The sequence below is a fragment of the Thamnophis elegans genome, chromosome 16 (assembly GCF_009769535.1).
Source record: "Thamnophis elegans isolate rThaEle1 chromosome 16, rThaEle1.pri, whole genome shotgun sequence".
NCBI lineage: Eukaryota > Metazoa > Chordata > Lepidosauria > Squamata > Colubridae > Thamnophis > Thamnophis elegans.
In genome coordinates, this window is record NC_045556.1 from 28,039,430 (window position 1) to 28,064,822 (window position 25,393).

Sequence of the window (25,393 nt, forward strand, 5' to 3'; positions counted from 1 at the left end):
CTGCCCCACACTTGACCTCAGTCTGTTTTGCTTTCTCCCCACTGGACCCACTGGCTCCCCTATATAGGCGGCTATAAGGTCTCCGCCCCAGAAGAGCCCCTGAGCTCCCCCGGCCTCAATAGGGGGGAAAGGGGGGGGAAGGACCCCAAAGATCAAAGGGAACCCTGCGCCCACGGCTCCACTGGGAACCATAGCAACCATCAACACCGGAGGCGCTATTTGGCTGGTTGGAGGAAGGCGCACGCCGATTGGTCCTCTGGGGAGGGCGGCGATTGGCAGGAGGACTGCTTGGGACCGGTCTCTGCAAAGGAACAGGCGGAACCTCTGGAGAAACAGGGCGTGAAGCCTCCACTTTCGGAAACAAAACGGGCAACTAGGGAGCTTCATGAATGGGCGAAAGAGGAGGCCGGATGGCGCAGGGGATGCTGGAAGTCGCAGTCCGGGTCGCAGGAGGGTCTTTTTCGGACGGGGAGGCTGCGGGAAAGGGGACGCAGCCGTCACCCGCCTCTTTCTATGTCTCTCTCTCCCCTGCAGGAGAACGGAAGAATCCGGAGGAGGAAGGAAGGAAGAGCCCCCCCCCCCCCCGAGGACGAAGTCCCTTCGTGGCGTCCCAGAGAGACGGCGGGGAAAGGCCGGGAGGCTCCGGGGCTGCAGAAGGGATGAGCGTAAAAGGTTCCCCGATGCAAATGACACGATCTGGTAGGAAAAGCGCTTCCTTCCCGACTTCCGCAATCGGACCAAGAGAGGTGCAGGGGGCGGTGGAAGAGAGGAAGAGGCGGAGCTTGGCCAAAAACGGGGCGGAGGACAGTCTGGCCCTCATTTTCCGATACAGAGAAGCAACGGGGGGGGGGGAATTCGATTAAAGGTGCGCATGCGGACTGATGCAGGTAGGGCGCAAGGGACGCCGGGAGTTGCAGTCCGGGAGATTCCTCCGGAGAAGGACCTGTGAGGGAGGAGAGGGCGGGCGCCCGAGGCTTGGTCTGACGGCTGAGGGGGACTTTGGTAGGGAGGCCCGTGGGATGCGGAGGCTTCGGCCTGGGCCTCTCCTGCGGGGAAGGGGACGCAGCCGTGACCACCTCTCTCTCTCCCCTGCAGGAGGACGGAGGAGCCCGGCGGGGGAAGGAAGAAAGCGCCGCCCGAGAGCAGGAGATCCCTGTGCGGTTTCCCCGGCAGTTTCTCAGGGAGACGGCGGAGAAAGGCCGGGAAGCTCCGGGGCTGCAGGAGGGATGAGCTCAGGGAGATCCCGGGAAAGGCCGCTGCCTGGAGGGCGATGCGGGGAGAAGGAAATGAGCGGAGACTCCGAGACGGTCCTGAAGGGCGGAGGGTCCTTCGGAAGACCCTGGAATCCCCAAAGGATCCAGGAGGAAGAAAAGAAATACAAATGCCCGGAATGTGAAAAATCCTTCAAGAGAAACGACCATCTTGAAAACCATCTAAAAATCCACTCATTTGGAAACCCACACAAATGCTTTGAGTGTGGAAAGAGCTTCAATTATAGAGCAGAACTTAGGCAACATGCAATAATCCACACGGGAGAAAAACCTCATAAATGCCTGGAGTGTGGAAAGAGCTTCAGTCATACCAGCAGCCTTTATGTACATCAAAGGATCCACACAGGAGAGAAACCTCATAAGTGCCTGGAGTGTGGACAGAGTTTCAGTCAGAGGAGCCACCTTTATACACATCAAAGGATCCACACAGGAGAGAAACCTCATAAATGCCTGGAGTGTGGAAAGAGCTTCAGTCATAGCAGCAGCCTTTATGTACATCAAAGGATCCACACAGGAGAGAAACCTCATAAATGCCGGGAGTGTGGACAGAGCTTCAGTCAGAGGAGCAGACTTTATACACATCAAAGGAGCCACACAGGAGAAAAAGCTCATAAGTGCCTGGACTCTGGACAGAGCTTCAGTCAGAGGAGCAGACTTTATGCACATCAAAGGAGCCACACAGGAGAGAAGCCTCATAAATGCCTGGTGTGTCAAAAGAGCTTCAGTCAAAGCAACAGCCTTTATGTACATCAAAGGATCCACACAGGAGAAAAACCTCATAAATGCCTGGAGTGTGGAAAGAGCTTCAGTCATAGGGGCAACCTTTATACACACCAAAGGATCCACACAGGAGAAAAACCTCATAAATGCCTGGAGTGTGGAAAGAGCTTCAGTGACAGGAGGAACCTATATACACATCAAAGGAGCCACACAGGAGAAAAACCTCATAAATGTCTGGAGTGTGGAAAGAGCTTCAGTTGGAGGAACAGCTTTTATACACATCAAAGGATCCACACAGGAGAAAAACCTCATAAATGCCTGGAGTGTGGAAAGAGCTTCAGTCGGAGGGACCACCTTTATATACATCAAAGGATCCACACAGGAGAAAAACCTCATAAATGCCTGGAGTGTGGAAAGAACTTCAGTAGGAAGGACCACCTTTATACACATCAAAGGAGCCACACAGGAGAAAAACCTCATAAATGCCTGGAGTGTGGAAAGAGCTTCAGTGAGTGGAGCAAACTTTATAAACATCAAAGGATCCACTCAGGAGCGAAATCCCATAAATGCTTGGAGTGTGGAAAGAGCTTCAGTCGTAGGGGCAACCTTTATAAACATCAAAGGATCCACACAGGAGAAAAACCTCATGAATGCCTGGAATGTGGAAAGAACTTCAGTCAGAGGAGCAGCCTTTATAGACATCAAAGGATCCACTGGAGAGAGAAACCAAATATATGCCTGGAGGACGGAGGGTCCTTGGGAAGACCCGTGGTTTCCCAAAAGGATCCAGGAGGTAGAAAAAACACATAAATGCCTGGAGGGTGGAAAGAGCTATACTGAGCATAGAAAGCTCCTTCGATACACAAGAATTCACGTGGGAGAAAAATGATAAACATGCCTGAGTGTGAGAAGATCTTCAGTCCCGGTGTGAATTTAAGGAATTGAATTCAATCGCATATTCAATTTGGTCAAGTGTGAATAGAGAGGGTAGGAATTTGTTTCGAGTGCACAAGCTCTCAGTGTACCTACAAAGCAACAGAATAAGGATATTCATGATAATAATTGTAATAATCCCAATTGGGGGGGTGAGTAAGGAAGATATTAAGAAGAGTAAATAATAACTGCCAAATAAGGGACTGTCTCAGACTGAATAACAAAGGACTTTTTCAATTATACATGCTGTTTCAACCTCCTGAAGTTGTACTTTTTCAGAAGAGACTTATGTGACTCAGGATGCCATTTCCCACGTGAATGTTCTTTTAATGCAATGCTCATTTCAGTTGTTACGCTTAATATTATGGGATGTTACTGTCCATGTCTTTGATGTAAATGCAATTTAGCAGGATGATTTCTTCCATGCAATCAACTCTCATTTTCTACTTTTTCTACTGTATGGAGTAAATTGAAGCCAAATTTTGTCTCCTGGATTTCCTCTCTTTATTGATGGAAATCTCTTTGCTACAATCCTCTAATAAATTGCCTTTAAATAATCATCCCACTCAGATTCTAATTGAAGCAAGTGTTCCCTGGTTGAATCCACTGCTAATTTGGCCTTTTTTGTTGTGGGTGTGAAAGAGCTTCTCTTTGTCATTGATTGATACACTCTATTCTATGTGGGTTTTCCAAATGTCAGAAACATGGAAGATCATTTCCAGATATCCGAAACTCCTATTGGTTAAATTTCCTGAATGGTCCACTTGTCTTCCAGCAGAAACCACTATAAGGGACTCTCTAAGGCCAACAAAGCTTTGTGAGATACCAGTCTCCATCCTTTTTGCCTTAAACCCCTGGCTTTCCTCCAGGTGCTGGGAGATCAGACAATGAGAAGTTGATGTGGATTGATGCCAGTCTTTTGTTTGTTGGTTTTTATTTTCAATGTTTTATGTTTTTATGTGTTGTATAGTTTTTAAAACTGCTTTTTGTGAGCTGCAGAGAGTTGACTGAAAGATGGGCAGTTATAAGAATGTTTTCAATGAACAAGACTCATTAGGGACCTGTTGGATCTGCCACTAGGTGCAGAGACTAGGTGTTTCCAGTTGTCAGAATCGTGAAAGTATTTCTGTGCTTCCTGTTCATCAGCTAAATGATCAGCAAAATATTCATATTGTTCCCTGATGTCAAACTTGATTTCATTCAGGACCACATCAGGGTCGGGTTTGACTTATGAGGGCAAGGGGGCAGTGGGGGGGGGGGTGTTTTCAGGGTAGGCGTCGCCATCTCATGGTCAATTCTGTTGGGAGCGCCTGGGGTGGCTAAGTGACCAAGGCAGGACTTCTCTCAGACCCTCCATCTCTCTATAATCTTCCTCCCTCCCTCCTTTTTCCTTCCCTCTTCATTCTTCCTTCTTCCCTTTTCCTTATTTCTCCTCCCTTCTTCTCACTTCCTTCTTTCTCTTTCCTGTTTCCCTTTCCTGTCCCTTCTTGCATGCTCAAGTGCAAAAGTTTCTTTTTCATTTAATTTGTTTTCCTAACACACTGCAAGTGAAAATGGAGCTGCGGGGGGCAAATGTTTGCTGGCAGAGGACTGCAGGAGGCCGTCACCGCTGAAAACAGGGCCCAGTAGGGCTGCACACATCACTGCACATAGCGGGCCGGTCCTTTGCTTTTTCCAGGGCACCCCCCATGCGCCATAACCAAGCACCATTGAGTTTGATACCCCCGATCTATTTTCTCCGATTTGGTAGTCCGGAGTATACACCTATGACAATCTCATTCAGTTTTCCTTTCATATTAGCCCAAATGCATTCAAGATGGTTTTCTTTTCTTTTGCATTTCTACCAAGGTTTAGTGCAACTTCTCCTCCTCTTTTATTAGGCCTGTTTTGAACATTTTAAATCTTCCTGGTTTCTTCCTGCTGTGTAACGGCACCAATATCATCTTTGCTCTCATGTACTAAGACTGTTCACTCTGTTTATTCTTCACTCTTTGGGTGCTAATGTGTAACTTTGTAAACTTCTGGGACTTTGGCATCCTGGCACGGAGACCCTTAACTGTGGCACAAAGCAAAGGGTGGGGCTGTTTGCCCCAGCAGCCGCCATGCCTCCCTCACTGCCCATGGACTCTGAGGAGAAAGGCTTTCTGGATGTGGCTGTGTCCAGAAGGGGGATTTGGGACCCCCTGAACCCTTTTGGAGTCAGGGCACGTTCTCTACCACTGGAGGTTTTATAGGATGCCATCAAAGACGCTTTTGCTGAGAAGATAATTTGTTTGGGAGATACTCACCCAGCAACGAGAACAATCCCTCACCTCGGCCCTTCTGTTAATTAGCTGGATAGTCAATGGACGGGATGGAGAAAGGGAAGAAGAGCCAGCCTTTCACTGCAGTTGCCAGGATTTCTGAGCTGCTGCAGTTGGATTCCCAGGGCTAGAAGTGATGGGGTGGTCCTTCCTGACCCCCATCTCTGGCCCATGAGCATGCAAAACTTCAAGGACCTCTGAAGGATCATGGGAATGGAGACCACTTGGGAGAGCGGCACAAGGCAGCCTTTGTAAGAAGGCCTTGCCGCACACAGGCCGGGCACGCCTGACCTTGCTTGGGAAGGGATGGCAAAAGTGTGCTAGCACACCAGACCTCCCTACCCGAGTGGGCTGGATACAAACTTTGTGATGCACTGTAGCATCTGCCATCCTGCCTCGGGAATCCCAAGATTTCCCCAGCCTTCCTAAGACACCCCTGGCACATCGAACCAGGGATTCAGTCCACCTGAGGAGCCATCACTTAACAAGCAGGAGTTTTGGGTTCACAGGCTTTGAGCGAAGTGATCACATCCCACCTGGTTTTAAGAACTGCGGCAACTCCATCCCTCCACCCATCTACCCGATCTCCAGAGAGATGCAGAATACTGAAGGTGACTAGCACCGAAAAGAAAAAAACGGGAGCATAAAACATGGGTAGGCGTGGCTACGATGGGTCATGTGACTGGGTGGGAATGAGCAACGTAGAGTTGGCCACGCCCACCCAGGTTTTGTGGCTCCTGGTGATTTCTGTGGAAAACGGGCCCAAGCGGCTCTTTGTGTGTTTAAGGTTGCCGACCCCTGACTTAGAATAACTTTGTCACTATTGAACGGCATGGAGCAATTTACAAGTGGTGCCGGATCCTGTAATCGGGCCGGGGCTGGCCAGGCAGGCAGAAGGCCCATGGATATTTCTGTGCCCCAGTGGGCCCTGCAGCCGACACAGGCGTGGCCTGTGGGAAGATTTCTGCAAACTGCACAGCCTGATTCCCCGCCACCATCCTGTAATCCCGCTTCCCCAACTCTGCTTAATAACCTGCCCAATCACTGCAACTGGAAGAGCCGGGATTGCAGTCGCTGAGCAAAACAGCCACCCGACACAATTCTGAACTCAACTGCAGTCGTAAGTCAAAGGCGATCCGCCCAATTATGGGTCCTGCCCAATTTCCCCTGGCTAACAGAAACCGTGCATCTTGGCTCTGGATGTTTGCTTCCCTCTGTCTCCTCCCTAACACCTTTCCAACTAGCATCCGATTGCACCTGAGATAAAAGGGCATCCAAAACATATTTTGAAAGTAAGGTTTGCATACGCACACGCACACACACAGAGTCACTGATTTGTCATCAATTCATATTCCCGAGTCGGCTGCTGAAAGAGGCAGAGACATAAATCAACCTGGTTTTTTTTTGGGGGGGGGGGTGTCAACCTCTCCAGCAGCCTCTTGAGGCGTGGCCCTCATCCAGATTTCCTTGGTGCAGACTGTCCCCTTCCTCAGTTCTTGAGCCTGGTTTTCACAGCCAAACATCAAGCAGAGATGGGGCCACACACTTGGCGATCCTGCCCAGCTGGCCCACAGGCACCTTGGTCAGGAGAAAGTGCCCACCCATTCTGCTTGCCATTCTGGCCAGTGCCATGTTCCCCAGGGGGAGAAAGTGCACCCCACCCAGAAATGCACTGAGTGCCACAGCCCGGATCTTCAGCTGCATCCAGAAGTCCTTTCGCTGGGCGCTTGCTCTGCCTTAACAGAAGCTGGGCCTTTGCTGGCAATCTGATGCTCAGTCCTCCACTTGGTCTTCTTCGCCTGAGGCCAGGTCCACCCTCTGCTCATCCATGCGCTTGGCTTGGACCCGCTGGATGAGGCTGAAGAAATCCTCATCGGGCACCGTGGGGCCATGGGGGGCGGAATGGGGCGGGGCACAGCACTGGTCATCCAGGCGGGAGGACTGCAGAAAACGAGGATGGATAAAAACCAAGGATTAAAAAAAGAATCTGCAATATTTAATTTCTTGGCAAACTCATTCCATGGATCAAAGCTCCATGCAAGCTGAGACAACAGGCACTGCATTGATGCGTTCACCACAATTTCCCAGTAACCATGAGACAAATCATAAAAGTGCAGGAATATTCCTTTATCCCCTTGTTTTGTAAATCTATGTAGACTAAAAACTGCAAGATTGTTTGAAAGGATATACATTTGTACCACAAAGTTCCAGGTGGGAGGGGAAAAGGGCAAGCAGTAAAAATGGAAGTGAAACCTTCTAAGCAGCTTAGTGCTTAGTGTTAGTGGGGATCTACTCACCTGTTGCCCACCATGTCCCTCACCTTGCTGTGTCCCTGCTGCATCACCAGCCCTCCCATTAAAGTGAATGGGACGGTTGGTGAGTCAAGAGGGTCAGGGGAGGAGCAGCTGCGGGACAGAGATGACAGTTGCTCTTTAAATATTATGATTTAACTCAGTTTGATTTAAATCAAGCCTTTTTACTAGTGATTTAAATAGTGATTGATTTAATAGGGGTTCATTTAACTCAAACCCACCCTGGCAGAAAACAAAGGGGAAAAAATTAAGTTCATGACTTAAGAGGAGGGTCACCAAACCAGGTTCTTCTGTTGAGTTGCTCCACTAGGCAGGGCTTCCTTGCCAGCCAGCTTTGCAGGGCTGTCAGAGGACTTCAGCGTGAATCAGGAAGAACCCCACATACGGCACTGAGCATCTTGCTCAGCATGAGAAAGCAGGAGGGATTGTAATCTAATTTTAGAGGACAGCAAAGTGTTTGAAGTGCTAAAGCTGACTTTAGCAGGGGAAGCCATATACTCTCAAGATCTTTCCCTGCAGTGGGAAAAGGATTGAACCCTCCTGCTTGGCTCCCCAAGTGAAGGACAGGCTCACCCATCCTGTGCTTGGTCCCTGGGGCTTCTGGACTGGCATTACACCTCTTACGTTCCCCCAAAAGCTAAGATTTGCCCAATGCTAGATAAAGAAGTTAGCCACAACTTCTCTTGAACTGGGCCAGACTGCTCCGGTTATGTTGTTTATTTCATTACTGCATTTATATCCTGCTTTGTTGAAAATGGCCTATGCCAGGGGTGTCCTTCCCCCTCCTCATGTCATCTCCACCTCAACAAGAAACTAATCAAGGAGAGAAGCAGCTTAGATCTAGGAGAAATTTCCTGACAGTGAGAACAATTCATCCGTGGAACAACTTGCCTCCAGAAGTTGTGGGTGCTCCAACACTGGAAGTTTTAAAGAAGAGAAACCTAAAGAAAAGACAAATGCATAAAGCTTTAGACAATGATTATAAAATACTTGAAAGAGAATTACAGAGATCGCCACCAAAAAAAAAGATGTCAAGATAAAAATGGACATAATTAAACATAAAATGGACCTACTGGAAAAGGAAGAACTGGCACAAAAAATTAGAGGTGCTAAACAGAACTATTTTGAAAATGCAAATAAACCAGGGAGGTGGTTGGCATATAAACTGAAAAAAGAGAGAGAGAGAAAAAAAATCCAATTAAGAGATGAACACGGACAAATTCAGTATGGAAATACTGAGAAAAAAATATTATACAAGACTACTATGCTAAGCTCTACGAACAAGAGAAGGTGGAGGAGGGAGGAGTCAAAAAGTACTTACAGGATGCCAATCTTCCCCAGATATCAGATGAAATTAGAACAATGCTAGAAAGTAAAATAACAATGGAGCTAAGAGATGCACTTAAAAAACAAAACAACGGGAAAGCCCCAGGACCGGATGGACTACTTGTGGAATTTTATAGAACATTTGAAGAAATTTTGATTCTCCCACTCCTACAAGTTATGAATGAAGTGATGTTTGAGAGTAAAATACAGAAGTAATGGTCAGAAGCATATATTACATTGCTACCCAAGGAAGAGACCGATCTAACACAAATTAAGAATTATAGACCAATTTCTTTATTAAATTCAGACTATAAGCTATTTGCATCTACACTAGCAGAGAGACTTAAAAATATTTAAATGGCTTCATCCACTCAGATCAAAATGGCTTTTTACCTATGAGACAAATTAAAGATAATATGAGAATGATTTTGAATACTCTGGAATATTATGAGGCCCACCCTGAAAAACAAATGGCTTTGATGTTTCTCGATGCGCAGAAGGCCTTTGACAATGTGAATTGGCAATTTATATTTTTACAACTGGAGCAGATGAACTTTGGTAAGAAATTTACTCAAACCATACGAATGATATATCAGAAACAAGCAGCAAAGATAATGGTAAATGAAGAATTAACAGGTCCTATTGAAATAAAGAGAGGTACGAGACAAGGTTGCCCATTATCACCATTACTCTTTGTGTTAACATTAGAGGTCTTAAACAGAAAGATCAGAGGAGAAGAAGAAATAAGAGGAATGAAAATTTAAAAAGAAGAATATAAGCTACAAGCATTTGCAGATGATCTAGTTTTTATTCTTGAAGATCCATTAGAAACAGCACCCAAACTGCTAGAAAGAATAGAGGAATATGGAAAAGTATCAGGCTTGAAAATAAACAAGGACAAAACAAAGATTATGACAAACAATATGCCAGCAACACAAAAGGTTGTCAGAAACTTAGCAGATTCAAGTTACAAGTAAGGTAAGGTGACCAGACGTCCCGCTTTTGGCGGGACAGTCACGATTTTGCACAATTTGTCCCGCATCCCGCGGCATTCTTAAAAAGTCCCAATTTTTTTAAAGAGCGGGCGTGGGGCTGGGGGCGGGAACGTACGCAGCATGGCTGGCGTCTTTGACATGTTTGGGGACGTCGCAAGACCTTTGCAAGGTCCCCGGTCTTGCCCAAGATGCCAGGCCTCCAAAAAGAACGGGCGCGGGTGCAGGGGTGGAGGCGGGAACGTACACGGCACGGCTGGCATCTTTCACATGTTTTGCGCCAGCCGCACTCGGTCCCCAAGCCTCCCGTGCCGCGTTCTGCTGGAGCCAGACAGCAGCAGCAACAGCAGCAGGAGAAAGCCTGAGCTTGTCGAGCCACCGCGGCAAAGAGTCCCCGGAGGAGTCGAGAGCCTTGCGAGAGGGTGATTGCGAGCAACTTCCACCTGAGGGAAGGCGAGAAGGCGTGAGGAGGGAGCTCGGGTGGCTGCCACAAGTTTGCTGCGGCAGGGGGGGGAAAACTATCCCCCACCTCCTTTTTCTCCCGAAAGCGATGTTGCGGCAGGCAGGTGGGATCTCAGCAGCTATTATTTCCTATCGTGCGCCAGGGACACCAAGTGGGTTGCTCGCATCGGGACTGAAGGGAGAATTACCACAGAATCTGGAATTTTCAGCAGAATGATGCTGATGCTAATAAAACATCCTGATTTTTGGTGAAAGGATGGAAGGAGGAAGGAAGGGGGAAGAGAGATCTAAAGAGCAGAAAGACAGAAGGTAGATAGGCAAGAGGAAGGATTGAAGGAGAAAGAATGGAAAGGGAGGAAGGCTAGAAGGAAGAAAGACCTATGATCCTGCTCCTCTGATCATGTTCTATGAAAATGTTACTGCCTGCCTGATGCAAATTTAGACAGACGGTGCTTTGGGCTGCCCCTCAAATCTCCCCCTTACTCCTCCCCCTGTAGAATTCAGCCTCCCGAGTTTTGCCTTTGAGAGCCATCTAAATGTCATGTGTGGTTATGGTGGATGGCAGAGTCAGGTGGAGGTTGAGAGGGGATTGGGTTTTTTTGTCCACCTGTGGAGTTCCCCCCATGGACAGGATGGGATGTTGGCATGAAAGGGATCCAGACACAATCTCACCTGTTCCAAGTAAAGTTGCCTTTTGCAATTTGCTACCGGTAATCCTCGACTTACGACCAGGATTGATCCCCCAATTTCTGTTGCTAAGGGAGACATTTGTTAAATGAATTTGGCCTCATTTTGCGACCTTTTATTGCCATGTTAAGTGAATCATGGTGATTGTTAAGTCAGGAACATGGCTGTTTAGTGACCAAAGTTACAATGGCATTGACCATTTTTCACACTTAGCGATCATTTTCACACTTAGTGACCGTTGCAGCATTCTCATGGTCACGTGATCAAAATTGTGATGTTTGGCAACAGTTACAATTTATATTTGTAAATTGTAGTTATGTTGAAATAAAAAAATATTACAATACTATTTTTGCATTGTATGAAAATTTTTGTTGCTCCGTATAAAATTTTTAATCAAGCCCCCTCCCCCCGCCCCCGGTGTAAGGTGTCCCTCTTTACCAATCTGAAAATCTGGTCACCTTAGTCTTAGATGTTTAATGTTTTTTTTTCTTAGCCCGTAATTAACTAATGTGGGATTGAGGGAAAAGTCCTATAAATCTTGTTAATAAATCATTGTTTAAAGACGGTTATAAAGTCATAATATTGTGTGGGCCTGGAGAGGAGAGGTAATAACCTTTAGTTAACTACAATAACAACAATGAAATGTTAATGGACAATATTTAATGATACATACAGGTGTGTGTATTACTAAGGTGACCAGATTTTCAGATTGGTAAAGAGGGACACCTTAGACCGGGGTGGGTGGGGGGTGGGGGGGCTTGATTAAAAATTTTATACGGAGCAACAAAAATTTTCATACAACACAAAAATAGTATTGTAATATTTTTTTATTTCAACATAACTACAATTTACAAATATAAATTGTAACTGTTGCCAAACATCAAAATTTTGATCACGTAACCATGAGGATGCTGCAACGGTCGCTAAGTGTGAAAAATGGTCATCAGTCACTTTTTTCAATGCCATTGTAACTTTGGTCACTAAACAGCCATGTTCCTGACTTAACAACCACCATGATTCACTTAATGTGGCAATAAAAGGTCGCAAAATGAGGCCAAATTCATTTAACAAACGTCTCCCTTAGCAACAGAAATTGGGGATCAATCCTGGTCGTAAATCGAGGATTACCAGTAGCCAATTGCAAAAGGCAACTTTACTTGGAACAGGTGAGATTGTGCCCGGATCCCTTTCATGCCAACATCCCATCCATTTTTCACACTTAGCAACCATTTTCACACTTAGTGACCGTTGCAGCATCTTCATGGTCACGCAATCAAAATTTTGATGTTTGGCAACAGATTCATATTTATGATGATTTCAGTGTCCTTGGGTTATATAATCACCTTTTGACAAAGTCAAATGGGGAAACCAGATTCACTTATGTTACTAACTTATCAGCTGCAGTTATTCACTTAAGAACTGTGGCAAGAAAGGTAGTATAATGGGCTTAGTGACCAAAGTTACAATGGCATTGAAAAAAGTGACTGATGACCTTTTTCACACTTAGCGACCATTTTCACACTTAGCGACCGTTGCAGCATTCTCATGGTCACACGATCAAAATTTTCATGACCTAGGTGCCCTATATGATTTTTCAAGTTAGCACTTATAACTGGGGGGTCTCCCAAACATCACTTCAAAAGGAGATAACCCAATTTCCTTTTGCGTAGAGCATCACACAGACTAAAGTGCCATTGGCAATGCATTCACCCATTTATGACTAGCATTGCCTTATATAGCCCACACTTGGGCATGTCTGTGAAATCAATGAATCCATGGGATAATATCCTTTGGGTTGACTTCCAGGAGGGAGTCTAGGTCCTTGCCTTGGGTTTACTTGAGCACACATGCTACACCTTTCACTTGCATGGGCACACAGTGCGTGTAAGCGGTCAATGTAAGATGGAGTTCTTCTGCTTTGGAATATCTGGAGCTCAGTCTCCTTCACATTTTTCAATGCTGCATAAGTTATCATGTCAGGGTGGCTCTGATCACCTCGGGTTGCTGACAGCCTTGTTTTTCTGTCAGCTGCTTTTCCCTTTTCTGCTGGATCCGACCATCCAGTTTAGATTAATGAGCTATTTAGAGTCCTTTACATGGGGTAAATCTTACAGACCAGAGAACTAAGGGTAAGGCGTCTACCCATTTAAGGTGGGTTTCAACACATTTTATCTTTTCCTTAACAGTGCGATTCACACATTTGCTTAATTTCTTTCCTGAGGCCGTTAAAAGACCTCTTTCCCCATAATCAGCAGTATTGATATGTAAAGTAAGGAAGGCATATGGAGTCAGTTCAGAAGTTCACCCTTCATTAATTCTTTGTCCTCTTTTAAAGCACAGATTAAAGCCCATAATTTTGCTACTTGGGTTTGTTAACCATAAATGTCCTTTCATTTCTAAAATTATTTGAATTGCGTGACTTATGTAGATAAAAGTAGCCTGTCCAAAAGTTAATTTATTAGCTTCTTCTATCACAAGAGCCGTGGTGGCTAGAATCTTTAGGCAATGTGGCCAGCCTTTTGCAACACAGTTCAGTGTTATATAGATAAGCCACAAGTTGTTGCCAACTTCCCTTTTCTTATCAGAGCCTGAGATAATTCTGACTTCAGGGCTTTTTACACTCGTTTCTGCTTTAAACCCCAAACAAAAGGTTCTTTTTCACCCCCCCTTCGTAGATGTGTAAGGAGGTTTGGCTAGAAGAGCGAAATTTGAAATCCACATCCTGCAATTTGGCACACAGCTTCTTTTCACTTATTTCCTATTGCCTTCTAACCTCGACTTACGGTGTACCTTAAGTATTTACTTGGGGCTTTCCCAGGTGAGCTTTTTTGCCTTGGGGCACCATGTCCCTTGTTCATTAACAAATGGAGCAATTGATTGGGTTTTTTCCAACAAGTTTCCTTTGTCTGTCCTATCACTAAGATATTGTCTACATATTGGAGTAGCACATTCCACCTTTGCCAAAAAGGTAGGTGAATTTTTTTTTCAAATCCTTGGCAAGCAAACTGCCGCTTGTGACCTGTTACTAGGTTTTCCCCAAAAGCAAATAGTTTTTGGCTGTCTCTATGTATTTGAGGTGGTAGGCAGACAGGCATGGCTAGAAGCTTTACTTGTATAATTATTGGTACATGATGAGATGCATAGCCTAGTGGATTAAATGCTTAAACTACCATTACTCGCCATATCTCATCTGGGGGGGGTGTCTCATTTTAGGGCCATTTTTTTCTTCCTCAAAGGACAGTGTAACTCCCATTTTGCATAGGATCACATCTCAGAAGAGGAACTGGGCATTCAGGCATGTCTTGGGACATTTTTGTAGTCAATGGCCTTTTTTCTTTTCTTTTCACCAAATACATTGACCTCTGCTTTGGAATTATTTGACAACGCAACTGTCAGCAATTGAGCTTTACATTGCATCCTGTCTTTTTCTTTCTTCCTTCTTTCTTTCTTTCTTTCTTTCTTTCTTTCTTTCTTTCTTTCTTTCTTTCTTTCTTTCTTTCGACCTTTCATGCAATTTCCATTTATTCAAGCCACACAGACCTTCGTGGCTTTCTTTTCTTGCTAACTGGAAGGCTCTTTCTCTGAATGGGCATGGATTCTATCTATTTGGCCTCTCCTCGACAATTCTTACAGCAAGTCCCCTAGCCTCCCACTCTTTCTGTCTTTCTTCTCTGAAATTTGAGCCCAATTAACATACATTTTGTACGCTTATTTCACAAGTTCAGAGATGCCTTTCCTGGCCCCCCTTTTTGTCTTCTGTATTTTGTTTATTTGTTTACCCTAATGTCATCTGCAGAGTGACCAATGAAGATCATATTGATCATTCTCTTACTTTCTTCAAGCTCAGGATCTAATGTGATATTTTGCCTAAAGGTTTGATAAAATGCATTCTAGGATTTCCCCTGGATTTTCATCCTGTTTCTGTTGAATTTAATAGACCTTCAATAAAATCTTTACTTTTGTTGAATCCTACCAAAACTAAGGTCCAATAGTTTTTCAGCTGAATGGACTAGGTTCCCAATCTGGTTCCTTCAGTAACCATGTCCAGTCTGGATTTTTTTTCTCCTTATGATCCTTCTGCAAAGGCTAATTCATGGTTATCTTCACCAGCCTTCTTTTCTCTGGGGTTAATAAAATTTCCATCAGAATTTGTATGTCAGCTCAAGCAGACGGGTGAGTTCAGAAAAATGGATGCAAAAAGGACATGCATCTCATCTGGATTTTCTCTATAAGCAGGAATTTGATTTTTCCAATTATATAAATCAGCCACTGAGAATGGAGCATATCCACACCTTATGTAGCTCCCCCTCAGCTTCTGGCAATAAAATTTCCCTTAGGTGCAATCTGAGTTTTTGTCTTAACTGCTCCCTTGGACCAGGTTTGTGGTCCACTTGATCTGTCCCTTCAGTAACCTTTTTGGTTTCCTTTCCCCTGGCCCCACCTAATGGGACCGTTTGTTCATTCTAATCAATATCTGATTCCACTTTTTGTCTCCCTGGGTCTCCTACCCCTTCAGTGTCAAGCACTTCATGTTAAGGCTACACAGGTGGAGGGCACTGATCTCAGAGACACACTCTCTCTTTCTCTTTTTGAACACTTAAACACATCAACAAAGACAAACATGCAAGCTAAAACATTGAGACTCTCTTTTTTTCGTTTGTTTCTTATTTCTTATCTATGTCTCTTTTGTGGATTCATACCGTGGTTTGACTAGGGGGGCAAAATTCAGTATCCATATTCTACAATACCCTGCTATAACCAAAAAAAACTCATAATTGTCTCCTATTAGTTGTTTTGTCATTAAATCAAATCATTAAATATTTCAACACCACTACTCTGTGGGGAATAGACAGCATGAAGTTTCCACTTAATTCCAAAAGCCTAGGAAACAGTTTGTGTCACCTGAACTGTGAAGTATGGGTTCACATGCTTCAGGAACAAAATGAACAGGTAAAATCATTTAAACACACAATAACTACAAGGATGAAACTTTTCTCATGTCCTTTTGGATTGGAGACATCTTAGTTTCAATAACCTTGAGGGTGCACAAAGACTTAGACACACCTAAGAATTTCAACAGACAGTACATCAAATTAATCAAGTCCAACTACCTAGATCTTCCCATTCAATAGGCTTTTCCTTTTTATTACCTGCTAAATTTCTTACTTTTGTTCAAAGTTATGCCCGATGTTCTATCTCCTTATGCACTAGATTCTTAATACCTGTCTCTGCCCTGGCGTGTTCCATAATTTGGACTTCCCAGCAGCGCTGGCTAATTTTTAAAAGTCCAAATTCTTGATCTCCCAGCCCACGCTGGCATATTTTTAAAGATCAAAATATATGGAGACTTTCATTAACATATCATTTGCATCTGGGTGGGGCTCTTGATTCATCTCATGGTGGCCAGAATCTGAGGGCCTACAGAAAGGCACCCCAAATCTTGGCACATCGTCTTTTAGTACACACAAAACCAAGAGATCTCTAAATCCCAATTTCTGGGAATATTGTGGGGAAATCTATTTGCCACACAGCACCTGGGAGCCCTGTAGAAGGATTTCCAAAGGAAGTTTCCATCCTGTCTTTGGGTTGTTTTTCTCACAACTGAGACAGGCTGCAGCAACCTGATTAACAACAGCATATGTGTCTCTAACTACTGATCCCTACAAACAACCTCCTTGAGGCTTGTGCAATGGGGGTGATAATTTCTCTGCCAGAGACTTTACTAAAACTTTTCTGAAGGGTTTTTTCAACATGTATTGGAGGGGCGTTCGAGGAACGCTCCCCACCCTCCCATGTTCTATTTCTAACACACTTTTTGCTGACCTGTGGCCCCAGAGCTCACGGCCACCAACAGGAAATGCAGCAGATTATCCTCCCACACAAACCTAGAGCCTCATTAGGATACGCCGGTTCCCTTTGGAAGGGACGCTACCCCAGGCCCAGGGGGGTGATCAGGCCCCCACTTCCACTCCTAACTGAGTGGGTCTACAATTCTTATGATACTTGCCTGCAGGCGTCTTCTTTCTCAGCCGGCGTAATTTTTATTAACTTGTCCTGCCCCTGGTCAGATTCTTGGATCGGTGGTGTCCTCCGGATGCCCAAGAGAGGTCATCAGCCATCTTCCAGAGAAAGGTCTCTGTGGCGCCTGAAGATGGGCGAGATGGCTTCGATGGGGCACCAGTCGGTCCGTTCCGTCCTCAGCAAAATATCGCTCTAAGTCCTGCTGCGGTCGCCAGAATATGTTGCAGAAAATTACAGGCTTTAGACTTCTCAGGATACAGGAAAAGTTTATTTGGCAGCCAGGTTCAGAAAGCTAGCCCATGGCTAACATTGCAAGTTCTGAACAACCTTAATTATCGAAGCACACGTTCTTATACATTCTCAAAAGCATTGCAACACGGAAATACTTAACACATTTCTTAGTGGTTACCTTGAGGAGAAAGTCTTATAAGGAGATGGGGTCTTACTTCTCCTTTTGTTTATGAAATACGTGTCATTAACGAACTTTAATTGAACCTTGGACTTTTGACATCTTGTGGTTAGGCACTGGCTTCCTGTTCTTTTGCAAGCTGCAATTCTGCCTATGTGGCTTTAATATAGAAGTAAAGGGGCTCTAAGAGGCTGTCCAGCCTGACCCAGTAGGTTTCACACTTAATGTCCAAATCTCACTTTACGTCTGCTTTATCATCACTGGGTTTGATTTTTCCCTTCCGCCAGCTCGGAAAAAAATCTTAAAGGTAAAGGTTTCCCTCAAACATGGGCTTGTCATTCCCAACTCCAGGGGGCAGTGCTCATCTCTGTTTCAAAGCCGAAGAGCCAACGCTGTCCAAAGAGGTCTCCGTGGTCATGTGGCCGGAATGACTCAACACTGAAGGCGCACAGAATGCTGTTCCCTTCCCACCGAAGGTGGTCCCTATTTTTCTACTTGCATTTTTATGTGCTTTCGAACTGCTAGGTTGGCAGATGCTGGGACTGGGATCGATTTAGGATGCCATATGATATTTAAGAGCCGAGGTGGCGCAGTGGTTAAATGCAGCACTGCAGGCTACTTCAGCTGACTGCAGTTCTGTAGTTCGGCTGTTCAAATCTCATCGGCTCAGGGTTGACTCAGCCTTCCAACCTTCCGAGGTGGGTGAAATGAGGACCCAGACTGTGGGGGCAATATGCTGACTCTGTAAACCGCTTAGAGAGGGCTGAAAGCCCTATGAAGTGGTATATAAGTCTAACTGCTATTGCTATTGCTATTAAGGATGCCACCTTATTTTTTGGCATACATTTTAGATTTTTGTCTTAAAATTATAACTACATAATTATTACTTCTTAAGTATTTATTTAGATTTATTTGCCTCAAGGTGAATGATTAATTTTTAGACTTTGAAGTTTATGTTTTTTGATTGACGAAACCACAATGGACTGTCCCTGATCACAATAAAGGTTTGATAAGATCATCTTTATTGTTACCTTTTCCTGTAAAGAAACTGGTACCCATTAAAAAATGAAATTCTGATGCCTGCTCTCAAAACTCTGTGTGTGTGTGTGTATAAACATACACACACACACATATCCATACATATGCCACACACACACCATTTACAATACATAATGGAAAAAAGAGACTTGGGAGTTCACAGGGTTGATACTGCTTCAAACGGAAGAAAAGTGATTGAATCCGATGTGCTGCTTCGGATACCGCAGAGTCTCTTCTCTTCCCAAGAGGTAACACAGCAGTTGTGGAGAGGATGTGTCATCTCCCAGAAAATCCTGCAGAACCTGGTCAGGCATAGTTTCTAAGTGATTAGAAACCAGTTGAGTATTTCTGGGAAGTTTTTCAATGAGATGAGACCTTTTATTTTGAATTTGAGAATTCCCACATTTATATCTTCTGAGTTTGCAACCTTTTAAATAATGTCAGGGTAAAATAAAAATCAACACTGCCGTTTTCTTGCTTACTGCTTCTTGTAAAGATCTAGGACTTCTTGTACAGCTTGGGGGCAATATAACCAGCCTTCACAAACAATAACTGTAAAATACATCCCAGAGACAGTAAGCAGGGTTGAGTCATCCAGCCCCACCCTCCCTCTAGCAGCCTTATCAGCCCCTCCTTCCCCAGATCCACCTTCTCCTTTCTCATCCCTCCTTTCTGCCTTCTTTCCAGAAACTACAGCAGAGGGGGGAAATCCCCTCCAATACTGCCCCCTTCATATTTGGATTGTTCAACCTTTTTTGAGCCTCTGGAAACGTGAATATATTTTTCTCCTATACCCTTTTTGGAGGGGACTCCTGTTGCAGCTGATGCCCGGGCCAGTGTGCCCTGCGACATAACCCTCCACCCCTGGTCTGGCACCTAACTCATGTTCTGTTATTATTGTTTCAGCTGGCTGGTAAAGCAACACAAATCTGCTACAGATGCCAGCACATTGGCAAGTTTCCATCACACGCACACACCCTTGGGTTAAGTACCATTCCACTTCCATGGACATGTGCAATCATCCACCTATTTAGCACGTCCAAACATTCTATTGTGTCCACAGTTCTTTCCATACGCCTGGAAATTTGTTCTCTCCTGGGGTGACTTTTTCCCTTGAAACTAAGGCTCTCGGCTCTCTTGCACCTTCTATCCTTCCATACAGGCTCCTAGGCTGGGGGTGGGTGCAGGGTGTTAGACTGTTCCTTGAGCCATAGGGAGCTTTGGTTTTTAATACAGTGTTTTGCCCAGGTGTACATCTTCTTCCCTGTTTTATTTTTCTCTTTTGTAGGCTACCCAGAGTCATTGGGATAAATGAAGTCACTCCTAAAGAAATGGGCAAGTCCCCCAAATTTCCTGCCCTTGGATATCCCATAGAGCCACTTTGAAACTTCCCTGAGAGGACCCTGGCTTCTCTTTCAGGACACAATCTCCAAAAACTATTTCCAAGGTGGCTCATCATCCTGGAGTCCCGATAGTGAAATGCCTGGAATGCAACAACCATCATATATAAATATACAGTATAAAGAATTGGTTTTTTTCCTTTGCTATCTGTAGTGATTAGTACTGTGTACAGTGGTTCTTCTGGACAACTTTGAACATCAGCCCACAGACGTCCTATACAACCCCACCACCACCATCTCTCCTTCGCCAGCAAGAAAACCCCCTGAGAAAAGTGCTAGAGCAGAGAAGAAGACTGAGAAAACAATTTAATTCCCAGCAAGTTAAATTGACTGTGAGATTCTGTTGCTTCACATTTTAGGCTTCATCACTAATTGAATTGTTGTTTGAAGGTCCACTAAGAAATCATCCCAGGTGAGCTCCCTCCTTTATTTCTGCTTAGGTGCAGCCACCTTTTCCTGGATCCCAAAGTAATACAGCAATCGAAGACAGAATAAATAAACCCTGTCTCCCTTGAACAACTTTGGCCAGAACAAAATCCCGCATACCTTAATGATGCTATTAGCCAAGTTCCAAATGTCGAGAGTTAAAGAGAGCCAGAAAGAAAGCAACTTGGGTAATATCGAAATTGCCCAATTATCTACTTCCTTTTTCCCACAATAATGTGTTGGAATGAGAGGAAATTCGTTAGCAGGAACCGTTGGCAGGATCTTCTCATTCTTAGGTCCTCCAAAGACATCTGATTTGGCATTTGGCCATGTAGTTGCTATTTAAAAGAAGACTTGAGTGAGTCACATATGGAGACTTTTATTTATTTGGATCCTGACTTTATTATTTCTACAAATAAGAACAATTACAAGAAAAGGAAGGAGACTATTTGGGGCTCTCTGAGCCTCTCCCCCTTCCAGCCACGGTGACCCCTCCCTCCTCTCTTCCCCCAACAACAACCCTGTGAGGTGGGCTGGACCGAAAGAGCGGCTGCCTCACACTTGAACTCAGCCTCTCTTGCTTTTTCCCCACTGGATCCCCTTTATAGGCGGCTATAAGGTCTCCGCCCCAGAAGAGCCCCTGAGCTCCCCCGGCCTCAATAGGGGGGAAAGAGGGGGGGACGACCCCAAAGATCAAAGGGAACCCTGCGCCCACGCCTCCACTGGGAACCATAGCAACCATCAACACCGGAGGCGCTATCTTACTGGTTGAAGGAAGGCGGACGCCGATTGGTCGTTCTGGGGAGGGCGGCGATTGGCAGGAGGACTGCTTGGGACCGGTCTCTGCAAAGCAACAGGCGGAACTTCTGGAGAAGATAGGGCGTGAAGCCTCCACTTCCGGAAAAAAACGGGCAACTAGGAAGCTTCATGAATCGGCGAAAGAGGAGGCCGGATGACTCAGGGGATGCTGGGAGTCGCAGTCCGGAAGGGGAGGCAGCCGTCACTTGCCTCTCTCTCTCTCTTTCCTCTGCAGGAGGACGGAAGAATCCGGAGGGGGAAAGAAGGAAGAGCCGCCCCAGAGCACGAGGTCCCTTCGCGGCGTCCCGGGGAGACGGCGGGGAAAGGCCGGGCTGCAGAAGGGATGAGCGTAAAAGTTTCCCCGATGCAAATGACATGATCTGGTAGGAAAAGCTCTTTCTTCCCGACTTCCGCAATCGGACCAAGAGAGCTACAGAAGGCGGTGCCAGGAGAGGAAGAGGCGGAGCTTGGCCAAAAACGGGGCCGAGGCCGGTCTGGCCCTCATTTTCGGATACAGAGAAGCAACGGGGGGGAAAAATTCGATTAAAGGTGCGCATGCGGACTGATGCAGATAGGGCGCAAGGGACGCCGGGAGTTGCAGTCCGGGAGATTCCTCCGGAGAAGGGAGACCTGTGAGGGAGGAGAGGGCGGGCGCCCTTGGCTTGGTCTGACGGCTGAGGGGGACTTGGGGAGGGAGGCCCGTGGGAGGCGGAGGCTTCGGCCTGGGCCTCTCCTGCGGGGAAGGGGACGCAGCCGTGACCGCCTCTCTCTCTCCCCTGCAGGAGGACGGAGGAGCGCGGCGGGGGAAGGAAGGAAGCGCCGCCCGAGAGCAGGAGATCCCTGATCCCCGGCAGACGGCGGAGAAAGGCCGGGAGGCTCTGGGGCTGCAGGAGGGATGAACTCAGAGGGATCCCGGGAAGGGCCGCTGCCTGGAGGGCGATGCGGGGAGGAGGAAACGGGCGGAGACCCCGAGACGGTCCTGAAGGGCGGAGGGTCCTTCGGAAGACCCTGGAATCCCCATAGGATTCAGGAGGAAGGAAGGAAATATCAGTGCCCGGAATGTGAAAAATCCTTCAAGAGAAACGACAATCTTAAAAGACACCTAAAGATCCACACGGGAGAGAAACCATTTAAATGCATGGAGTGTGGAAAGAGCTTCAATCGGAGGAGCAACCTTTATAAACATCAAAGGATCCACACAGGAGAGAAACCTCATAAATGCCAGGAAACGGGCCGAGACTCTGTGACGGTCCTGGAGGGCGGAGGGTCCTTCGGAAGACCCTGGAATCCCCAAAGCATCCAGGAGGAAGAAGAGAAATATCAGTGCCCGGAATGTGAAAGGTCCTTCAAGAGAAACGACCATCTTGAAAACCATCTAAAAATCCATTCATTTGGAAACCCACATAAATGCTTTGAGTGTGGAAAGAGCTTCAATTATAGAGCAGAACTTAGGCAACATGCAAGAATCCACACAGGAGAAAAACCTCATAAATGTCTGGAATGTGGAAAGAGCTTCAGTCAGAGTAGCAGCCTTTATGTACATCAAAGGATCCACACAGGAGAGAAACCTCATAAATGCCTGGAGTGTGGAAAGAGCTTCAGTTGGAGGAGCCAACTTTATACACATCAAAGGATCCACACAGGAGAAAAACCTCATGAATGCCTGGAGTGTGGAAAGAGCTTCAGTCAGAGGAGCAGCCTTTATGTACATCAACGGATCCACACAGGAGAGAAACCTCATAAATGCCTGGAGTGTGGAAAGAGCTTCAATCAGAGGGGCAACCTTTATACACATCAAAGGAGCCACACAGGAGAGAAACCTCATAAATGCCTGGAGTGTGGAAAGAGCTTCAGGGAGCGGAGCAGCCTTTATACACATCAAAGGATCCACACAGGAGAAAAACCTCATAAATGCCTGGAGTGTGGAAAGGGCTTCAGTCAGAGAAGCAGCCTTTATGTACATCAACGGATCCACACAGGAGAGAAACCTCATAAATGCCTGGAGTGTGGAAAGAGCTTCAGTGAGCGGAGCAGCCTTTATAAACACCAAAGGATCCACACAGGAGAAAAACCACATAAATGCCTGGAGTGTGGAAAGAGCTTCAGGGAGCGGAGCAGCCTTTATACACATCAAAGGAGCCACACAGGAGAGAAACCTCATAAATGCCTGGAGTGTGGAAAAGGCTTCAGGGAGCAGAGCAGCCTTTATAAACATCAAAGGATCCACACAGGAGAAAAACCTCATACATGCCTGGAGTGTGGAAAGAGCTTCAGTCAGAGGAGCAATCTTTATACACATCAAAGGAGCCACACAGGAGAGAAACCTCATAAATGCCTGGAGTGTGGAAAGAGCTTCAGTCGGAAGAGCAACCTTTATACACACCTAAGGATACACACAGGAGAAAAACCTCATAAATGCCTGGAGTGTGGAAAGAGCTTCAGTCAGTGGGGTAACCTTTATACACATCAAAGGAGCCACACAGGAGAGAAATCTCATAAATGCCTGGAGTGTGGAAAGAGGTTCAGTCAAAGGGGCAACCTTTATAAACACCAAAGGAGCCACACAGGAGAGAAACCTCATAAATGCTTGGAGTGTGGAAAGAGCTTCAGGGACAGGAGCAACCTTTGTACACATCAAAGGATCCACTGGGGAGAGAAAGGGAAGAAATGCCTGAAGGGCAGAGGGTCCTTTAGAAGACATGGGAATCCCCAAAGGATCCTGGAGGGAGGAAAGAAATTTGAATGCCTCAAATGTGGAAAGAGCTTCAAAAGAAATAATGTTCTTAAAATTCATATGAGTATCCACTCCGGAGAGAAACCCCATAAATGCTTGGAGTGTGGAAAGAGCTTCAGTCATAGGGGCAACCTTTATAGACATCAAAGGATCCATACAGGAGAGAAACCTCATAAATGCCTGGAGTGTGGAAAGAACTTCAGTCAGAGGAGCAGCCTTTATAAACATCAAAGGATCCACTCGGGAGAAAAACCTCATAAATGTGTGGAGTGTGGAAAGAGCTTCAGGGAGCGGAGCAGCCTTTATACACATCAAAGGAGCCACACAGGAGAGAAACCTCATAAATGCCTGGAGTGTGGAAAGAGCTTCAGTGACAGGAGCAACCTTAATAAACATCAAATGATCCACACAGGAGAAAAACCTCACAAATGCCTGGAGTGTGGAAAGAGCTTCAGTCAAAGGGGAAGTCTAGTTATCCATCAAAGAATCCACACAGGAGAAAAATCCTACAAATGTCTCGAGTGTGGAAAGAGCTTCAGTCAGAGGGGCAACTTTTATATACATCAAAGGATCCACTCAGGAGAAAAAACACATAAATGCTTGGAGGGTGGAAAGAGCTATACTGAGCGTTAAAAGCTCCATTGACACTAAAGAAATCACGTGGGAGAAAAATGATAAACATGCCTGTGTGTGAGAAGATCTTCAGTCACTGTGTGTATTTTAGGAATTGAATTCAATCGCATATTCAATTTGGCCATGTGTGAATAGACAGGCTAGAAATTTGTCTCGAGTGCACAAGCTCTCGTACCTACAAAGCAACAGAATAAGGATATTCATGATAATAATTATAATAATGCCAATTGGGGGGGGGAGGTGAATAAAGAAGATATTAAGAAGAGTAAATAATAACTGGCAAATAAGGGACAGTCTCAGACTGAATAACAAAGAACTTTTTCAATTGTACATGCTGTTTCAACCTCCTGAAGTTGTACTTTTTCAGAAGAGACTTAGGTGGCTCAGGATGACATTTCCCATGTGAATGTTCTTTTAATGCAATGCTCATTTCAGTTGTTATGCTTAATATTATGGGATGTTACTGTCCATGTCTTTGATGTAAATGCAACTTAGCAGGATGATTTCTTCCATGTAATCAACTCTCATTTTTTACTTTTTCTACTGTATGGAGTATAAAATGAAGCCAAATTTTGTCTCCCGGATTCCCTCTCTTCATTGTTGGAAATCTCTTTGCTACAATCCTCTAATAAATTGCCTTTAAATAATCATTCCACTCAGATCCTAATTGAAGCAAGTGTTCCCTGGTTGAATCTAAGGCTAATTTGGCCTTTATTGTTGTGGGTGTGAAAGAGCTTCTCTCTGTCATTGTTTGATACACTCTATTCTATGTGGGTTTTTCAAATGTCAGAAACATGGAAGACCAATTCCAGATATCCGAAACTCCTGTCAGTTGGATTCCCTCAATGGTCCCCTTGTCTTTCAGCAGAAACCGCTACAAGGACTCTCTGAGGCGAACAAAGCTTTGTGAGATACCAGCCATGTTCTC

The 25,393-nt window shown here is 45.5% G+C and overlaps 1 protein-coding gene across 3 annotated transcripts; it reads left to right on the forward strand.

Moving 5' to 3' along the window:
* The first annotated feature begins 18 nt into the window (after positions 1–18).
* On the forward strand, positions 19–25,115 carry LOC116519090 (zinc finger protein 850-like). Of its 3 annotated transcripts, XM_032232768.1 has the most exons (5): positions 19–699; positions 1,096–2,503; positions 22,179–22,267; positions 22,541–23,753; positions 23,829–25,115. In XM_032232768.1, the coding sequence occupies exons 1-5, from the start codon at positions 390–392 to the stop codon at positions 24,463–24,465; spliced, it is 3,657 nt and encodes a 1,218-aa protein (XP_032088659.1). In that variant the 5' UTR covers positions 19–389; the 3' UTR covers positions 24,466–25,115. The 3 variants fall into 3 exon arrangements, with proteins under 3 accessions (XP_032088659.1, XP_032088661.1, XP_032088660.1); XM_032232770.1 differs by lacking the exons at positions 19–699; positions 1,096–2,503 and adding an exon at positions 21,398–21,481 and having other exon boundaries at positions 21,881–25,115; XM_032232769.1 differs by lacking the exons at positions 19–699; positions 1,096–2,503 and adding an exon at positions 21,559–21,647 and having other exon boundaries at positions 21,881–25,115.
* Positions 25,116–25,393: the final 278 nt, after the last annotated feature.